At 39.8% G+C, this 14,129-nt stretch overlaps 1 protein-coding gene across 3 annotated transcripts in view; it reads left to right on the top strand.

The window, feature by feature from the left end:
* Positions 1-14,129, top strand: part of LOC130907147 (membrane-associated guanylate kinase, WW and PDZ domain-containing protein 3) — a 148,605-nt gene that overhangs the window by 33,596 nt on the left and 100,880 nt on the right. For 2 of the 3 annotated variants that reach the window (XM_057821982.1, XM_057821983.1), the window contains one exon: positions 10,563-10,843. In XM_057821982.1, the coding sequence (XP_057677965.1) occupies positions 10,563-10,843 (281 nt within the window). Of the gene's footprint in view, positions 1-6,892; positions 7,317-10,562; positions 10,844-14,129 lie in introns of those variants that run through there. The other variant, XM_057821981.1, reaches the window with a different exon arrangement.

Genomic DNA, 14,129 nt, shown 5'->3' on the forward strand with positions numbered 1-14,129 from the left:
CATGCTGATTTTGGGTGACTTCCTGTTCATTTTAAGGCATTTCCAGGTCACTACTTGTTTATTGGTCACTTCTTTTTGATTTTGGAGAATTTCTGTGTCCTTTAATGTTGATTTTGGGTCACTTCCGGTTTGTTTCGAGTCTTTTCTGGGTAACCTCCTGTGTATTCTGGTAACTTCCTGTTGATTGTGGGTATTTTGAGGTTGTGTCACTTCCTATTAATTTTGGAGGATTTCGAGGTCATTTGATGTTGGTTTTGGGTAACTTCCTGTACAGTGTGGGGCATTCAAGGGTCATTCCTGTTGATTTTGGTCATTTCTGGGTCACTTCCTGTTGGTTTTAGGGCACTGCAGGTCACTTCCTGCTGATTTTAGATGTAGGATCACCTCCTATTTATTTTTGGGCATTTCCTGGTTACTTCGGTGTAATTTTGTGGCATTCCCAGGGCACCTTCTGTAAAGTGGGCAACGTGTGTTGATTTTGGGGTATTTCTGGGTCACTTCCTGTTTGTTTTGGGTCATATCTGCGTCACTTCCTGTGTATTTTGGTCCCTTCCTGTTGATTTTGGGACATTTCGGGGTCACTTTCTGTAGATTTTGGCCCATTCTAGGTTCACTTCTTGGACATTTCTTTTTATCATTTCTATTATATCCTGGTCACGTCGTGTTAATTTTAAAGTGCTTGTGACACGAAAAAGCATGTTTATTTCGTAATACACGCGGTATTTTATGCTCCTGAATGATATGGACCGCTTGGATGTGTGTGGAAGCGATCGCTATATTTATTTAGTTTTTTGAATCCCGCGCCAGGAAAATGAGTGACTTCCGGCTTCGGTCTCGCATTGAGGAGGAGGGCGCTGTGACGTGTACGGTAGAAGACGTCCTCTTCACGCCACAGTGTACTGTTGTGTATGAGGACGAAGGATTCAGCTGATTTTGCGGATTAATACTTTTATTTTTTGCATCACGCCAGCCAAACGGCTGCAGAAAAATCATTCTGTATGCGGGAGAGGCGTATGCGCCTTTTTGGAGTTTCAAAAGGTTCCCATTCACCGTGGATATTTACTGTGGGACCATTGGACTTAAAAGGAAGTGAGTAAACATCTTGTTTTGTATTATGTCAAATACGAATACAGTGATTACAAAGTAAACACTATAAAATTCCTTTAAATAAAGGACTACTTACGTTTGATCATTGATAGGCATGTAAAAAGCTATCCTCACGCTCATTAGCAGTTAGCTGTTAGCACGTTAGCTACACAACAGTTCCAGCCACCCTCCTCCAGGGAACGAACTGTAAATTGCTCTCCGCCGGGCGGTTTGCCGATCCGCAAAGAAACTCGACAACCGGGTCGTCATGTCAAATAATCCAGGCTAGTTATGTGTGATTTTCCACTTCGAAGACTTTGAAACATCCCTCGGTTCGGGTTAGCATGTCGGCTAGCTGTCACTCCTTCTGGTCTGTTTACATTCTCCGAAGCCGGGGAAGGGAAATGACATATGTCCGATTTAGGTGTCATAAAATATCGTTCGGCAGGTGTGACAGTAAAGGTAAAGTCGACTGTTTTGACCATTATGGAGTAATTTTGCCATGTCGTCTTGAATAAATGAATTTTTATTATTTTATATTCCATTTAGCACAAGTTATTTGTCATGACCATGCCATTTATTTAGCAATTGGGGAAAGTACTTGGGTAAAAAGAATATCCTGTAAAAATATTGAAGTAAAGAGACAGAAACAATGACATTTTGCCGCTCTCTTCGTCGCGTTTTCCTCATTGTGAATAGTTCCCCCTCGACGGGCTGACTGGTCCTTCTCAAGCCATTTATATAGCTATTGGGGAAAAATACTTGTATAAAAAGAATATCCTGTAAAAATATTGAAGTAAAGAGACAGAAACAATGACATTTTGCCACTCTCTTCGTCGCGTTTTCCTCACTGTGAATAGTTCCCCCTCGACGGGCTGACTGGTCCTTCTCAAGCCATTTATATAGCTATTGGGGAAAATAATTGGATAAAAAGAATATCCTGTAAAAATATTGGGAGTAGAGAGACTGAAACAATGACATTTTGCAGCTCTCTTCGTCTCGTTTTCCTCGTTCTGAACAATTCCCCCTCAATGGGCTGAATAGTAAAACCGATGAGCCTAGTCTACCGCTGACGTCATCCACCTGTTGGGGACGCTAAAGCCCTATAATTGTAGGCGTGGCTAACCGGCAGATTAAAAGACTAATTTCTCGTCATCTGCGCTTTGCTAAATTGTTGTATATAGTCGAATCGTCTCAAAATATTATTCTAATTCACATAATAATGCCATTTAAGACTTTTTTTCTGGTGTCGTATGCTCTTTAAGGCATTTCCAGGCCATTACTTACTCATTGGTCACTTTTTCTTGATATTTGGAAATTTCTGGGTCCCTTCCTTTTGATTTTGGACAATATCAGTTCAGTTCCTATTGATTTTTTGGCAATTGTGGGTCACCGATTGAGGTCGTTTTTCCTTCTTGCTCACTTGACCCTCTCAGTCCAAATGGATCGGACATCTAGCGCCATCAATGGTGGCAAGTGAGTTATTTTGTTCTACGCAGAACGGATGGAATGGATGTTGTCGTGAGACAAGTCAGGGCAAAACAAGTGACTTCTTGACAAGAAGGTGACACAGCTGTTGTGCTTTGATGGCCTCAAGCAACGCGCTTCTTTTTTTTTCTTCTTTTCTCTGAATAAACCCGAGATTTCAACGCATTTGGCCTCTGACAGTCACTTGAAACGTGAGCGTGTGCAGCCGGCCGGGGAGGAAGTCCGCCAATCGGCCGCGCTCAGCGCTTTGCTGACCTGAAGGTCACAAATGTTGCAAATCCAGCATACGCTGACGATGCGCTTTCTTCATTTTTGTCACGCTTTGAAACAATGGAGATGGACTGGGCGTGATACAATGTAGATATCACATGCGTATCAAGCTAGATGCATAATGCGCGTTGTGAGCCAATCGGGAGGACCGCTATCAATTGTCGGCCATTTTGTGTCAGTCCTGTATATAAAAAATCACATTATAGTCAATGGAGCCAGCGTGTACTTTGAAATAACAGTGACAGATTGCAAGATTTTCAAAAGGCTTGCGATGTAGTGACTCAAAAATAGACAGTAAGTGACCTGTAAATGTCCCAAAATTAACAGGATGTAACAAAAATCAACAAGATGTACTTATAAATGCCCCAAAATTAATAGGAAAGTACCCCAAACCAACAGGAAGTGACCTGTGAACGTCCCAGAATTTACAAGAAATTACTCAAAATCAAAATAAAGTGACGTATAAATTCTCCACAATTAATAGGAAGCAACGTAAAAACAACAGAAAGTGACCTGTAAATATCCCAAAATTATCAGGAAGTGGCCCAAAATTAATAGGACGTCACCTGTAAATGCCTCAAAATTATCAAGAAGTGACCCAAAACAAACAGGAAGTGAACTGTAAATGCTCCAAAATTAACAGAAAGTGACTTATAAATACCCCCAATTTAACAGGAAGTGACCAAAATCAACAGGAAGTGACCTGAAGTGCCCCAATTATCAGTAGGAAGTTGTGTAAAATCAACAGGAAGTGACCTGTAAAAGGCCCAAAATTAACAGAAAGTGACTCTGAATTAATAGGAGAGAAATACCCCAAAATTAATTGGAAGTAACCAAAAATCAAGAGGGAGTCACCAGTTAAAGCCTCTAAATCAAGGTCCTCGAGGGCCCCTATTCAGCTTGTTTTCCATGTCTCCCTCCTCTAACACACCTGAATCAACCAATCAGGATCATTATCAGGCTGCTGCAGAGCTTGCTGATGAGCTGATAGTTGATTCAGGTGTGTTAAAGGAGGGAGACACGTAAAACAAGCTGGATAGGGGCTCTCGAGGACCAGGATTGGGCACCCCTGCTCTAAATTAACAGGAAGTGAACCAAATTTAACAAGATGTTACCAGAAAATGCGCCAAAATTAATAGGAAGTGACCCAAAATCAACAGGAAATGACTTATAAATACCTCGAAATTAATAGGAAGTGACCAAAATCAATAGGAAGTGAACTGTAAATTCTCCCAAATTAACAGAGAGTGACTCATAAAAGCCTGTCAATTAATAGGAAGTGACTGAAAGTCAACAGGAAGTGAACTGTAAATTCTCCAAAATTAGCAGGAAGTGACTTATAAATGCCTGACAATTAAGAGGAAGTGACCCAAAATCAACAGGAAGTGAACTGTAAATACTCCAAAATTAACAGGAAGTGACTTATAAATACCCCCAAATTAATAGGAAGTGACCAAAATCAACAGGAAGTGACCTGTAAATGGCCCAAGATTAACAGAAAATGACTCAAAATTAACAGATAGTGAACCAAATTTACCAAGATTGTCACCTGAAAATGCATCAAAATTAACAGGAAGTGACCCAAAATCAACAGGAATAGACCTGTAAATTCCCCAAAAGTAGCAGGAAGTGACTAAAAATCAATAAGAAGTTACTTATAAATACCCCGACAATAATAGGAAGTGACCAAAATCAATAGGAAGTTACCTATAAATGCCTCACGATTAATAGGAAGTGACACAAAATCAACAAGAAGTGACCTGTAAATGGCCCAAAATTAACAAGAAGTTACTCAAAATTGACACCAGAATCAATAGGAAGTGACCACAATACATGCCCAAAAATGATCAGGAAGTGACCCAAATCAACAGGAAGTGAACTGTAAATTCTCAGAAATTAACAGGAAGTGACCAAAATCAACAGGAAGTAACCTATAGATGCTTCACAATTAATAGGAAGTGACCCAAAATCAATAGGAAGTGACCTGTAAATTCTCCAAAATTAACAGGAAGTGACGTATAAATGCTTCACAACTAATAGGAAGTGACCAAAATCAACAGGAAATTACCTATAAATGCCTCACAATTAATGGGAAGTAACGCAAAATCAACAGGAAGTGACCTATAAATACCCCAAAATAACAGGAAGTGACTCAAAACCGAGAGGGACTCACTAGTAAAAGCGCAAAAATTAACAGGAAATTAACCAAATGTAACAAGACGTTTCGTGTAAATTAACAGTAGTGGGCAAATTAACAGGAAGTGACCTATAAATACCCCAAAAGTAGCAGGAAGTGACTCAAAATCAATTGAAAGTGACCTAAAATACCCCAAAATCAATAGGAAGTGACTAAAATAAACAGCACGTGACCTATAAATGCCCCAAAATGAACAGAAAGTGACCCAAAATCAACAGGAAATGACCTGTAAATACCCCAAAATCAATAGGAAGAGACCAAAATCAACAGGACGGGACCTATAAATGCACCAAAATTAACAGGAAGTGACTTAAAATCGACAGGAAATGACATGTAACTGCATCCACATGAACATGAAGTGACCTAAAATTAATAGGAAGTGACCTGTAAATGCCCCAGAATTAACAGGAAGTGACCCGAAACCAACAGGAAGTGACCTATAAATGCCCCAAAATCAATAGGAAGTGACCAAAACCAGCAGGACATGTGCTGAAAATGCCCCAAAATTAACAGGAAGTGACTCAAAATCAACAGGAAGTTACCTGTAAATGCCCTAAAATGGACAGAAAGTGACCCAAATCGACGGAAACAAACTTATAAACGCCCCCAAATCAGCAGGAAGTGATCAAAGTCAACAAGAAGCGACCTATAAATGCCCCAAAATGAACAGAAAGTGACCCAAAATCAACAGGAAATGACCTGTAAATACCCCAAAATCAATAGGAAGAGACCAAAATCAACAGGACGGGACCTATAAATCCACCAAAATTAACAGGAAGTGACTTAAAATCGACAGGAAATGACATGTAACTGCATCCACATGAACATGAAGTGACCCAAAATTAGTAGGAAGTGACCTGTAAATGCCCCAAAATGAACAGGAAGTGACCCGAAACCAACAGGAAGTGACCTATAAATGCCCCAAAATCAATAGGAAGTGACCAAAACCAGCAGGACGTGTGCTATAAATGCACCAAAATTAACAGGAAGTGACTCAAAATCAACAGGAAGTTACCTGTAAATGCCCTAAAATGGACAGAAAGTGACCCAAATTAACGGGAACAAACTTATAAACGCCCCCAAATTAGCAGGAAGTGATCAAAGTCAACAAGAAGCGACCTATAAATGCCCCAAAATGAACAGAAAGTGACCCAAAATCAACAGAAAATGACCTGTAAATACCCCAAAATCAATAGGAAGAGACCAAAATCAACAGGACGGGACCTATAAATCCACCAAAATTAACAGGAAGTGACTTAAAATCGACAGGAAATGACATGTAACTGCATCCACATGAACATGAAGTGACCCAAAATTAATAGGAAGTGACCTGTAAATGCCCCAGAATTAACAGAAAGGGACCCGAAACCAACAGGAAGTGACCTATAAATGCCCCAAAATCAATAAGAAGGGACCAAAATCAGCAGGACATGTGCTGAAAATGCCCCAAAATTAACAGGAAGTGACTCAAAATCAACAGGAAGTTACCTGTAAATGCCCTAAAATGGACAGAAAGTGACCCAAATCGGCAGGAACAAACTTATAAACGCCCCCAAATTAGCAGGGAGTGATCAAAGTCAACAAGAAGCGACCTATGAATGCTCCAAAAGTAGCAGGAAGTGACTCAAAATCAACAGGAAGTGATCTATAAATGCACCAAAAGTAGCAGGAAGTGACTCAAAATCAACAGGAAGTGACTGGTAAATGCCCCAAAATTAACAGGAAGTCACCCAAATCAACAGGAAATGACCTGTAAATGCCCCCAAATTAGCAGGAAGTGACCCAAAATGAATAGGAAGTGACCTGTAAATGCCCCAAAATTAACAGGAAGTGACCCAAAACCAACAACCACACATGCTTGAAAATCAATCGGAAGTGTCTACCATTAATTTTGACATTGCTGTAAATTCTCAACGTTCAACTGGCTTGCCGTTTCATGAATGTCAGAGAAGGAGTCAATTAACTCATTGGCTGCCATTGACAGCACTAACCGTCCAATCCATTGGGAATGGACTTTGTTCATTCATCTTGACTTGTAATTTAATCTTTTATATTTTTTTTACAGTGTGTCTTTTTCCCACATGTCCGTGTGCGCATAACTGCCGTGTGTTTACATGACAACAACGTGACGGATGGTTTTGTGGCTCGGCGGCCATTGGCTGTCGGTGTGTTTATGTTCAAACAAACTGACGCAGTTCCCACACTCTGCTCCAAAATCTTTTGAGCTAAAACGACACAAGTTTGCAAAAGCCAACGGAAATCTTTGCAAACGAACGTAAGTTGTTTCCTGTTGGTTCTGGGGAATTTACAGGTCACTTCATCTTGATTTGGAGGCATTTCTGGGTCACGTCCTGTTGATTTTGGGTCAGTTCCTGTTCATTTAGTTTCTATTCCAATTTGCTTCATGTTGAATATCGGGAATTTGTGTGTCACTGTTATTTTGGGGCATTTTCAGGTCACGTCCAGTTGATTTTGGGGGCATTTCTGGGTCACTTCTTGTTGTTTTGGGGGGAGTTTCCAGATTACTTTTAATTTTTAGACATACTAGGACAGTGGTCTCAAACCGGTCCTCAAAGGGCCGCAGGGGGTACTGGATTTCATTCCAACCAAACGAGACAAATACCTTTTCACCAATCTGGTTTCTTACAAGTGTAATCAGTTGATTGCAATCAGGTGCTGCTTATGTTAGTAGAAACCTCATTGGTTGAACTGTTTGTGCTGGATCTGTTGGAACAAAAACCAGGACCCACTGCGGCCCTTTGTGGAGTCGGTTTGAGACCGCTGTACTAGGATGTGGGTCACTTCCTGTTAATTTAGTTTCAATTCTAAGTTGCCTCATTTTGGATTTGGGGAGTTTTTGTGTCACTTTCTATTTTTGGGGGGGGCATTTTCATGTTGGTTTCTATTGATTTTTGGTCATTTCTGGGTCACTTCATGTTCACTGTTCACTTTCTGTTAATTTTTGGTCATTTCTGGGTCACTTCCAATTGATTTTGGGGCATTTCTGGGTCACTTCCTGTTCCCTTTTCACTTCCTGTTAATTTTGGGGCATTTCCAGGTCACTACCTGTTCATTGGTCACTTCCTGATGATTTTGGTGCATATTTGGGTCACTTCCTGTTAATTATTGTGTATTTCTGGATCACTTCCTATTAATTTTGGTCACCACCACTTGTTGATTTTGGGGGGTTCCAGATTACTTTTTTTTTGGACATATGTAGGTCACTTCCTGTTGGTTTTGGGGCATTTCTGGGTCACTTCCTGTAAACCTTTGGTCATTCATAGGTCACTTCCTGTTGATTATTGGGTATTTCTGGATCACTTCCTATTGATTTTGGTCACCACTTATGTGGGTCACTTCTTGTTGATTTTGGGGGTTTTCTAGATTACTTTTGATGTTAAGCGTATGTGGATCACTTCCTGTTAATTAAGTTTCCATTTTAAGTTGCTTCATGTTGGATTTGGGGAGTTTTTGTGTCACTTTGTATTGATTTGGGGGCATTTTTTATTTTGGTTCCTATTGATTTGATCATAACTGAGTCACGTCATGTTCACTGTTCACTTTCTGTTAATTCTTGGTCATTTCTGGGTCACTTCCTATTGATTTTGGGGCATTTCCTGGTCACTTCCTTGTCACTGTTCACTTCCTGTTAATTTTGGGGCATTTCCAGGTCACTACTTGTTCACTGGGCACGTCCTGTTGATTTTCTTTTTCAATGTCTTTGTAATTTCTGTTGTATTTTGGTCACATTCTGTTGATTTTAGGTTTAGGGTCATTTCCTGTTCATTTTTGGGCATTTCTGGGTCATGTCCAGTTGGTTTGGGGGTATTTCTGGTTCACTTCCTGTTGATTTCTGGACATTTCTTTTTAAAGTCTGCTTAATTTTGGTATCTTCCTGTTGATTTCAGGTTTAGGGTCACTGCCTATTGATTTTAGGGCATTTCCTGGCCACTTCCTGTTCCCTGTTCACTTCCTGTTAATTTTGGGGCATTTCCAGGTCACTACTTGTTCATTGGTCACTTCCTGTTGATTTTAAGGCATCTTTGGGTCACTTCCTTTAGACCTTTGGCCATTTGTAGGCCACTTCCTGTTGAGTATTGTGTATTTCTGGATCATTTCAAGTTGATTTTGGTCACCACTTGTTGATTTTTTGGGGTTTCCAGATTACTTTTAATTTTTGGACATATGTGGGTCACTTCCTGTTTATTTTGGGGCATTTCTAGGTCACTTCCTGTAAACCTTTGGTCATTCGTAGGTCACTTCCTGTTGATTATTGGGTATTTCTGGATCGCTTCCTATTGATTTTGGTCACTACTTGTTGATTTTGGGGGGTTCCAGATTACTTTTAATTTTTGGACATATGTGGGTCACTTCCTGTTGGTTTTGGTCACTACTTGTTGATTTTGTGGGGTATCCAGATTACTTTTAATTTTTAGACATATGTGGGTCACTTACTGTTAATTTAGTTTCAATTCTAAGTTGCTTCCTGGTGGATTTGGGGAGTTTTGTGTCGCTTTCTATTGATTTTGGGGCATTTTCATGTTGGTTTCTAGTGATTTTTGGTCATTTCTGGGTCACTTCATGCTCACTGTTCACTTTCTGTTAATTTTTGGTCATTTCTGGGTCACTTCCTATTGATTTTGGGGCATTTCCTGGTCACTTCCTGTTCACTTCCTGTTAATTTTGGGGCATTTCCAGGTCACTACTTGCTCATTGGGCACTTCCTGTTGATTTTATTTTTCAATTTCTTTGTAACTTCTGCTGTATTTTGGTCACTTCCAGTTGATTTTAGGTTTAGGGTCACTTCCTATTTGATTCTTGGGCATTTCTCTTCCTGTTCGTTTTTGTGTATTTCTGGGTCACGTCCAGTTTATTTTGGGGCATTTCTGGGTCACGTCTGTTGATTTTGGGTCACTTCCTGTTGATTTTCTGTCACTTTCAGTTGATTTTGGTCCATTTCTCTGGTCATTTGCTGTAGATTTTGTGCATAAAGGCATTTCTGGGTCACTTCCTGTTCATTTAGTTACAATTCCAAGTTGCTTGATGTTGAATATGGGGGATTTCCATGTCACTTGCTGTTGGTTTTTGGGCATATTGATTTTTTGTCTTTTTGAATGAATGAATGATGCCTTTATTGCCATTGTACAATTGGGTCATTTCGTGTTATTTTGGAGCATTATCTGGGTTACGTCTAGTGGATTTTGGGGCATTTCTGGGTCATATCCCGTTGATTCCTGGGCATTTTTTTGTAACCTCTGTTGTATTTTGGACACTTCCTGATGTTCTGCGGGCATTTTTGGATCACCTGTAGACCTTTGGCCATTTCTAGATCACTTCCTGTTGATTTTGGTCACGACTTTTTGATTTTTGGCTAGAATTTCCAGGTTACTTTTAATTGATTTTTGGACGTATGTGGGTCACTTCCTGTTGATTTTGAGGCATTTTCACCCCCATCTGGTAAGCAGCGACCAGAAAGTTCCCAAATTTGATGGCATCAAGTTGCATTTCCTCTCGCTCGCAGCTCATTGCCCATGTCAAAGACGGTCGGGAGGAAGCAGCACTGGCGATCCAGGACACAGGACGCCTGGCTCCCCTCAGTCGGGGAGGCGGGCCTGGCCATTGGCGGAGGGGCCGATTACGGAGAGTTCCCTTTCGTCACCGCCGCCCCGCCGGACGGACCTGCCGTGGGCGACGTCATCCTGGAGATCGGCGGGACGCCCGTGCTGGGCATGACTCTGGGAGACGTACGCGGTGTCCTCAATTCCTGCCCCCGACCTGTCCGCATCAAAACTGTGGCGCCAGGTAGGGAACCAATTTTTAAAAGATTTTTTTTTTTTTTTTATTGAATGCCATATTTTTATGATAATTTTATCAATGTCAAAGAATCTGTTATTTACTCAGTGGCTGCCATTGATGTTAATAAATGTCCAATCCATTTGATGTGGGAGGGCTGGCGGCGAATGAATGCCGTCTACAATTGACATATTCCTTTCAAATATCAGCAGAAGAATGATTAGATCATAGACTTCATAATGCATTGACGGGACACGGGGCACGGGGCCGATTAATAGGGGGCCTATCTGTGTCAAAGCTGACTGAGTGAAAACACAGACTCAAAGCTTTTTTCGTTGAAAATTCTGTGAATAAATGCTTAAATCCCTGAATTCTTTATTGATAAGGATGTAAAACAGTCTTGATTCTTGGTTAAAAGTAAAACAACCAGGCAGTTAGCATTTATTTTACGTAAATATTGTTAACGCTAATGCTAGTCAGCAAATTAGCGGCCGCCATATGTAACCAAAGAGCTTTTTCTGTTGAAAATTCTTGTGAATAAATGCTTAAATCCCTGTATTCTTCATAGATATGGACGTCCATCAGTCTCGATTTATGGTTAAAAGCATTAAAAAAAAAAAAAAAAGTACAGTTAGCATTTATTTTACATAAATATTGCGAACTATGATGCCTGTCAGTAAGCAAATTAGCGGCTGCCATATCAGAGACAAATAGTTTTTTCCGTTGAAAAATTCTTGTGAATAAATGCTTAATTCCCTGAATTCTTTATAGATATGGACGTAAAACAGTCTGGATTCTTGGTTAAAAGAGAAAAGAACCAGTCTGTTAGCATTTATTTTACCTAAATACTGCGAATTATGATGCTAGTCGGTAAGCAAATTAGCGGCCGCCATATCACAGACAGAGCTTTTTCTTTTGAAAATTCTTGTGGATAAATGCCTTAATCCTTGTATTATTTAGATATGGACGTACAACAGTCTCGATTTTTGGTTAAAAGCAAAAAAAAAAAAAAACGTGCAGTTAGCATTTATTTTATGTAAATATTGCGAACTATGATGCTAATCGGTAAGCAAATTAGCAGCCACCATATGTTAACAAAGAACTTTTTCCGTTAAATTCTCGTGAATAGATGCTTAAATCCCTGAATTCTTTATTGATATGGACGTAAAACAATCTCGAATCTTGGTTAAAAGCAAAAAAAATAAGATAAAAAAATAGGCAGTTAGCATTTATTTAACGTAAATATTGCGAACTATGATGCTGGTCGGTAAGCAAATTAGCGGCCGCCGTATGTAAACAAAGAGCTTTTTCCGTTGAAAATTCTTGAGAATATATGCTTAAATCCATGTATTCTTTATAGATATAGACTTACATCAGTCTCGATTTATGTTTAAAAGCCAAAAAAACAAAAAAAAAAAAAAACGTGCAGTTAGCATTTATTTTACATAAATATTGCGAACTATGATGCTAGTCAGTAAGCAAATTAGTGGCTGCTATATCACAGACAAATAGCTTTTTCCACTGAAAATTCTTGTGAATAAATGCTTAATTCCCTGAATTCTTTATAGATATGGATGTAAACATTCTCGATTCTTGGTAAAAAGAAAAAAGAACTGGACTGTTAGCATTTATTTTACATAAATATTGCAAACTATGACGCTAGTAGGTAAGCAAATTAGCAGCCGTCATATCACAGACAGAGCTTTTTCTTTTGAAAATTCTTGTGAATAAACGCTTAATTCCCTGAATTCTTTATAGATATGGGTGTAAAACAGTCTCGATTCTTTGTTAAAAGAGAAAAGAACTGGACTGTTAGCATTTATTTTACGTAAATATTGCAAACTATGATGCTAGTCAGTAAGCAAATTAGCGGCTGCCATATCACAGACAAATAGCTTTTTCCGTTGAAAATTCTTGTGAATAAATGCTTAATTCCCTGAATTCTTTAGATATGGATGTACAACAGTCTTGATTTTTGGTCATAAGCAAAAAAAAAAAAAAAAAACGTGCAGTTCGCATTTATTTTACGTAAATATTGCGAACTATGATGCTAGCCGGTAGCCAAATTAGCGACCGCCATATGTAAACAAAGAGCTTTTTCCATTAAATTCTTGTGAATAGATGCTTAAATCCTGAATTCTTTATAGATATGGACGTACAGGTCTCGAATCTTGGTTAAAAGCAAAAAACCCAGGCAATTAGCAGTTATTTCTCGTAAATATTGTGAAGTATAATGTCAATGCTGTAGCTGCTAGTTTCTCCCGTTGATTTTTTTCACAACGTTTCAAAATGCATGCATGGTATGAAAAATATAATAATTACCTTGAATCCTTGAGCAAATAAATTCTGAGACGATCCTTTCTGTTTGTATGCAGTACAGCTTTCGTACTTTTTTAACCTAAATCCGGCGGCGGATCGCTGCATGTGACCAACTGCTAATAAATGAAGCAAAGTGTGGGATGGCCCTTTCGGGAAGGCGTGACACATTAAATGGGGAATGTGTCATGTCAATATATTATGAAGTCAATGGATTGGACGTTACGCAATTGGATATCTATCACCGTCAATGGCGTGAATGGCATCGTCATGTTTCTTGGGGACGAGGTCGCCCGCAGTCAGATGGCATTCAAACGCTCCGTCAATCTGGCTTCCAATCCGTCAAGGCGCAATAATGTTGCTCTAACCGCGAGTACGAGGTCACTCTTGGCGGTAATGTCGCGTCAGCCGCGCTGCCCGGATTGATGGCCGACGGGGATCACGGGCGAGTCCTTGATCGTCGGCCAAGTCGGCTTGTCAGGGTGACGGCGTGCCGCACTGACAGTGACGGACGAGTTGTTGACACCGCGACGGACGACAACCCTCCACCCTACTCTTTCCGCAGTGTTGCCTGCTCAGGTCGCTAAAATAAAAGTTGGACTTAGAGCAAAATCAGCAGGAAGTGACTGAAAATCAAGCTATATTGACCCAAAATTGTCCAGGAAGTTAACCTGAAAATGCAGCAAAATCAAGAAGTGACCTGAAAAATGAACAGAAGATTACCAGTAAAGGTCCCAAAATCAGCAGGAAGTGAACTGATGTTATCAGGAACATTAACAGGGAGTAACAAATGAACAAGAAGTAACCAAAATTAACAGGAAGTGACCCCGAAATCAACAGGAAGTGACCTGTAATTGAAGCTAAATCAACAGGAATACATGGAGTTGAAAATGAATGAATAGGAGGTGACCCAAAATCAACAGGAATTGATCTGTAAATACCCTAAAATCAACAAGAAATGACCCTGAATAGGACAGTT

Source organism: Corythoichthys intestinalis, chromosome 2, assembly GCF_030265065.1.
Source record: "Corythoichthys intestinalis isolate RoL2023-P3 chromosome 2, ASM3026506v1, whole genome shotgun sequence".
Lineage (NCBI taxonomy): Eukaryota > Metazoa > Chordata > Actinopteri > Syngnathiformes > Syngnathidae > Corythoichthys > Corythoichthys intestinalis.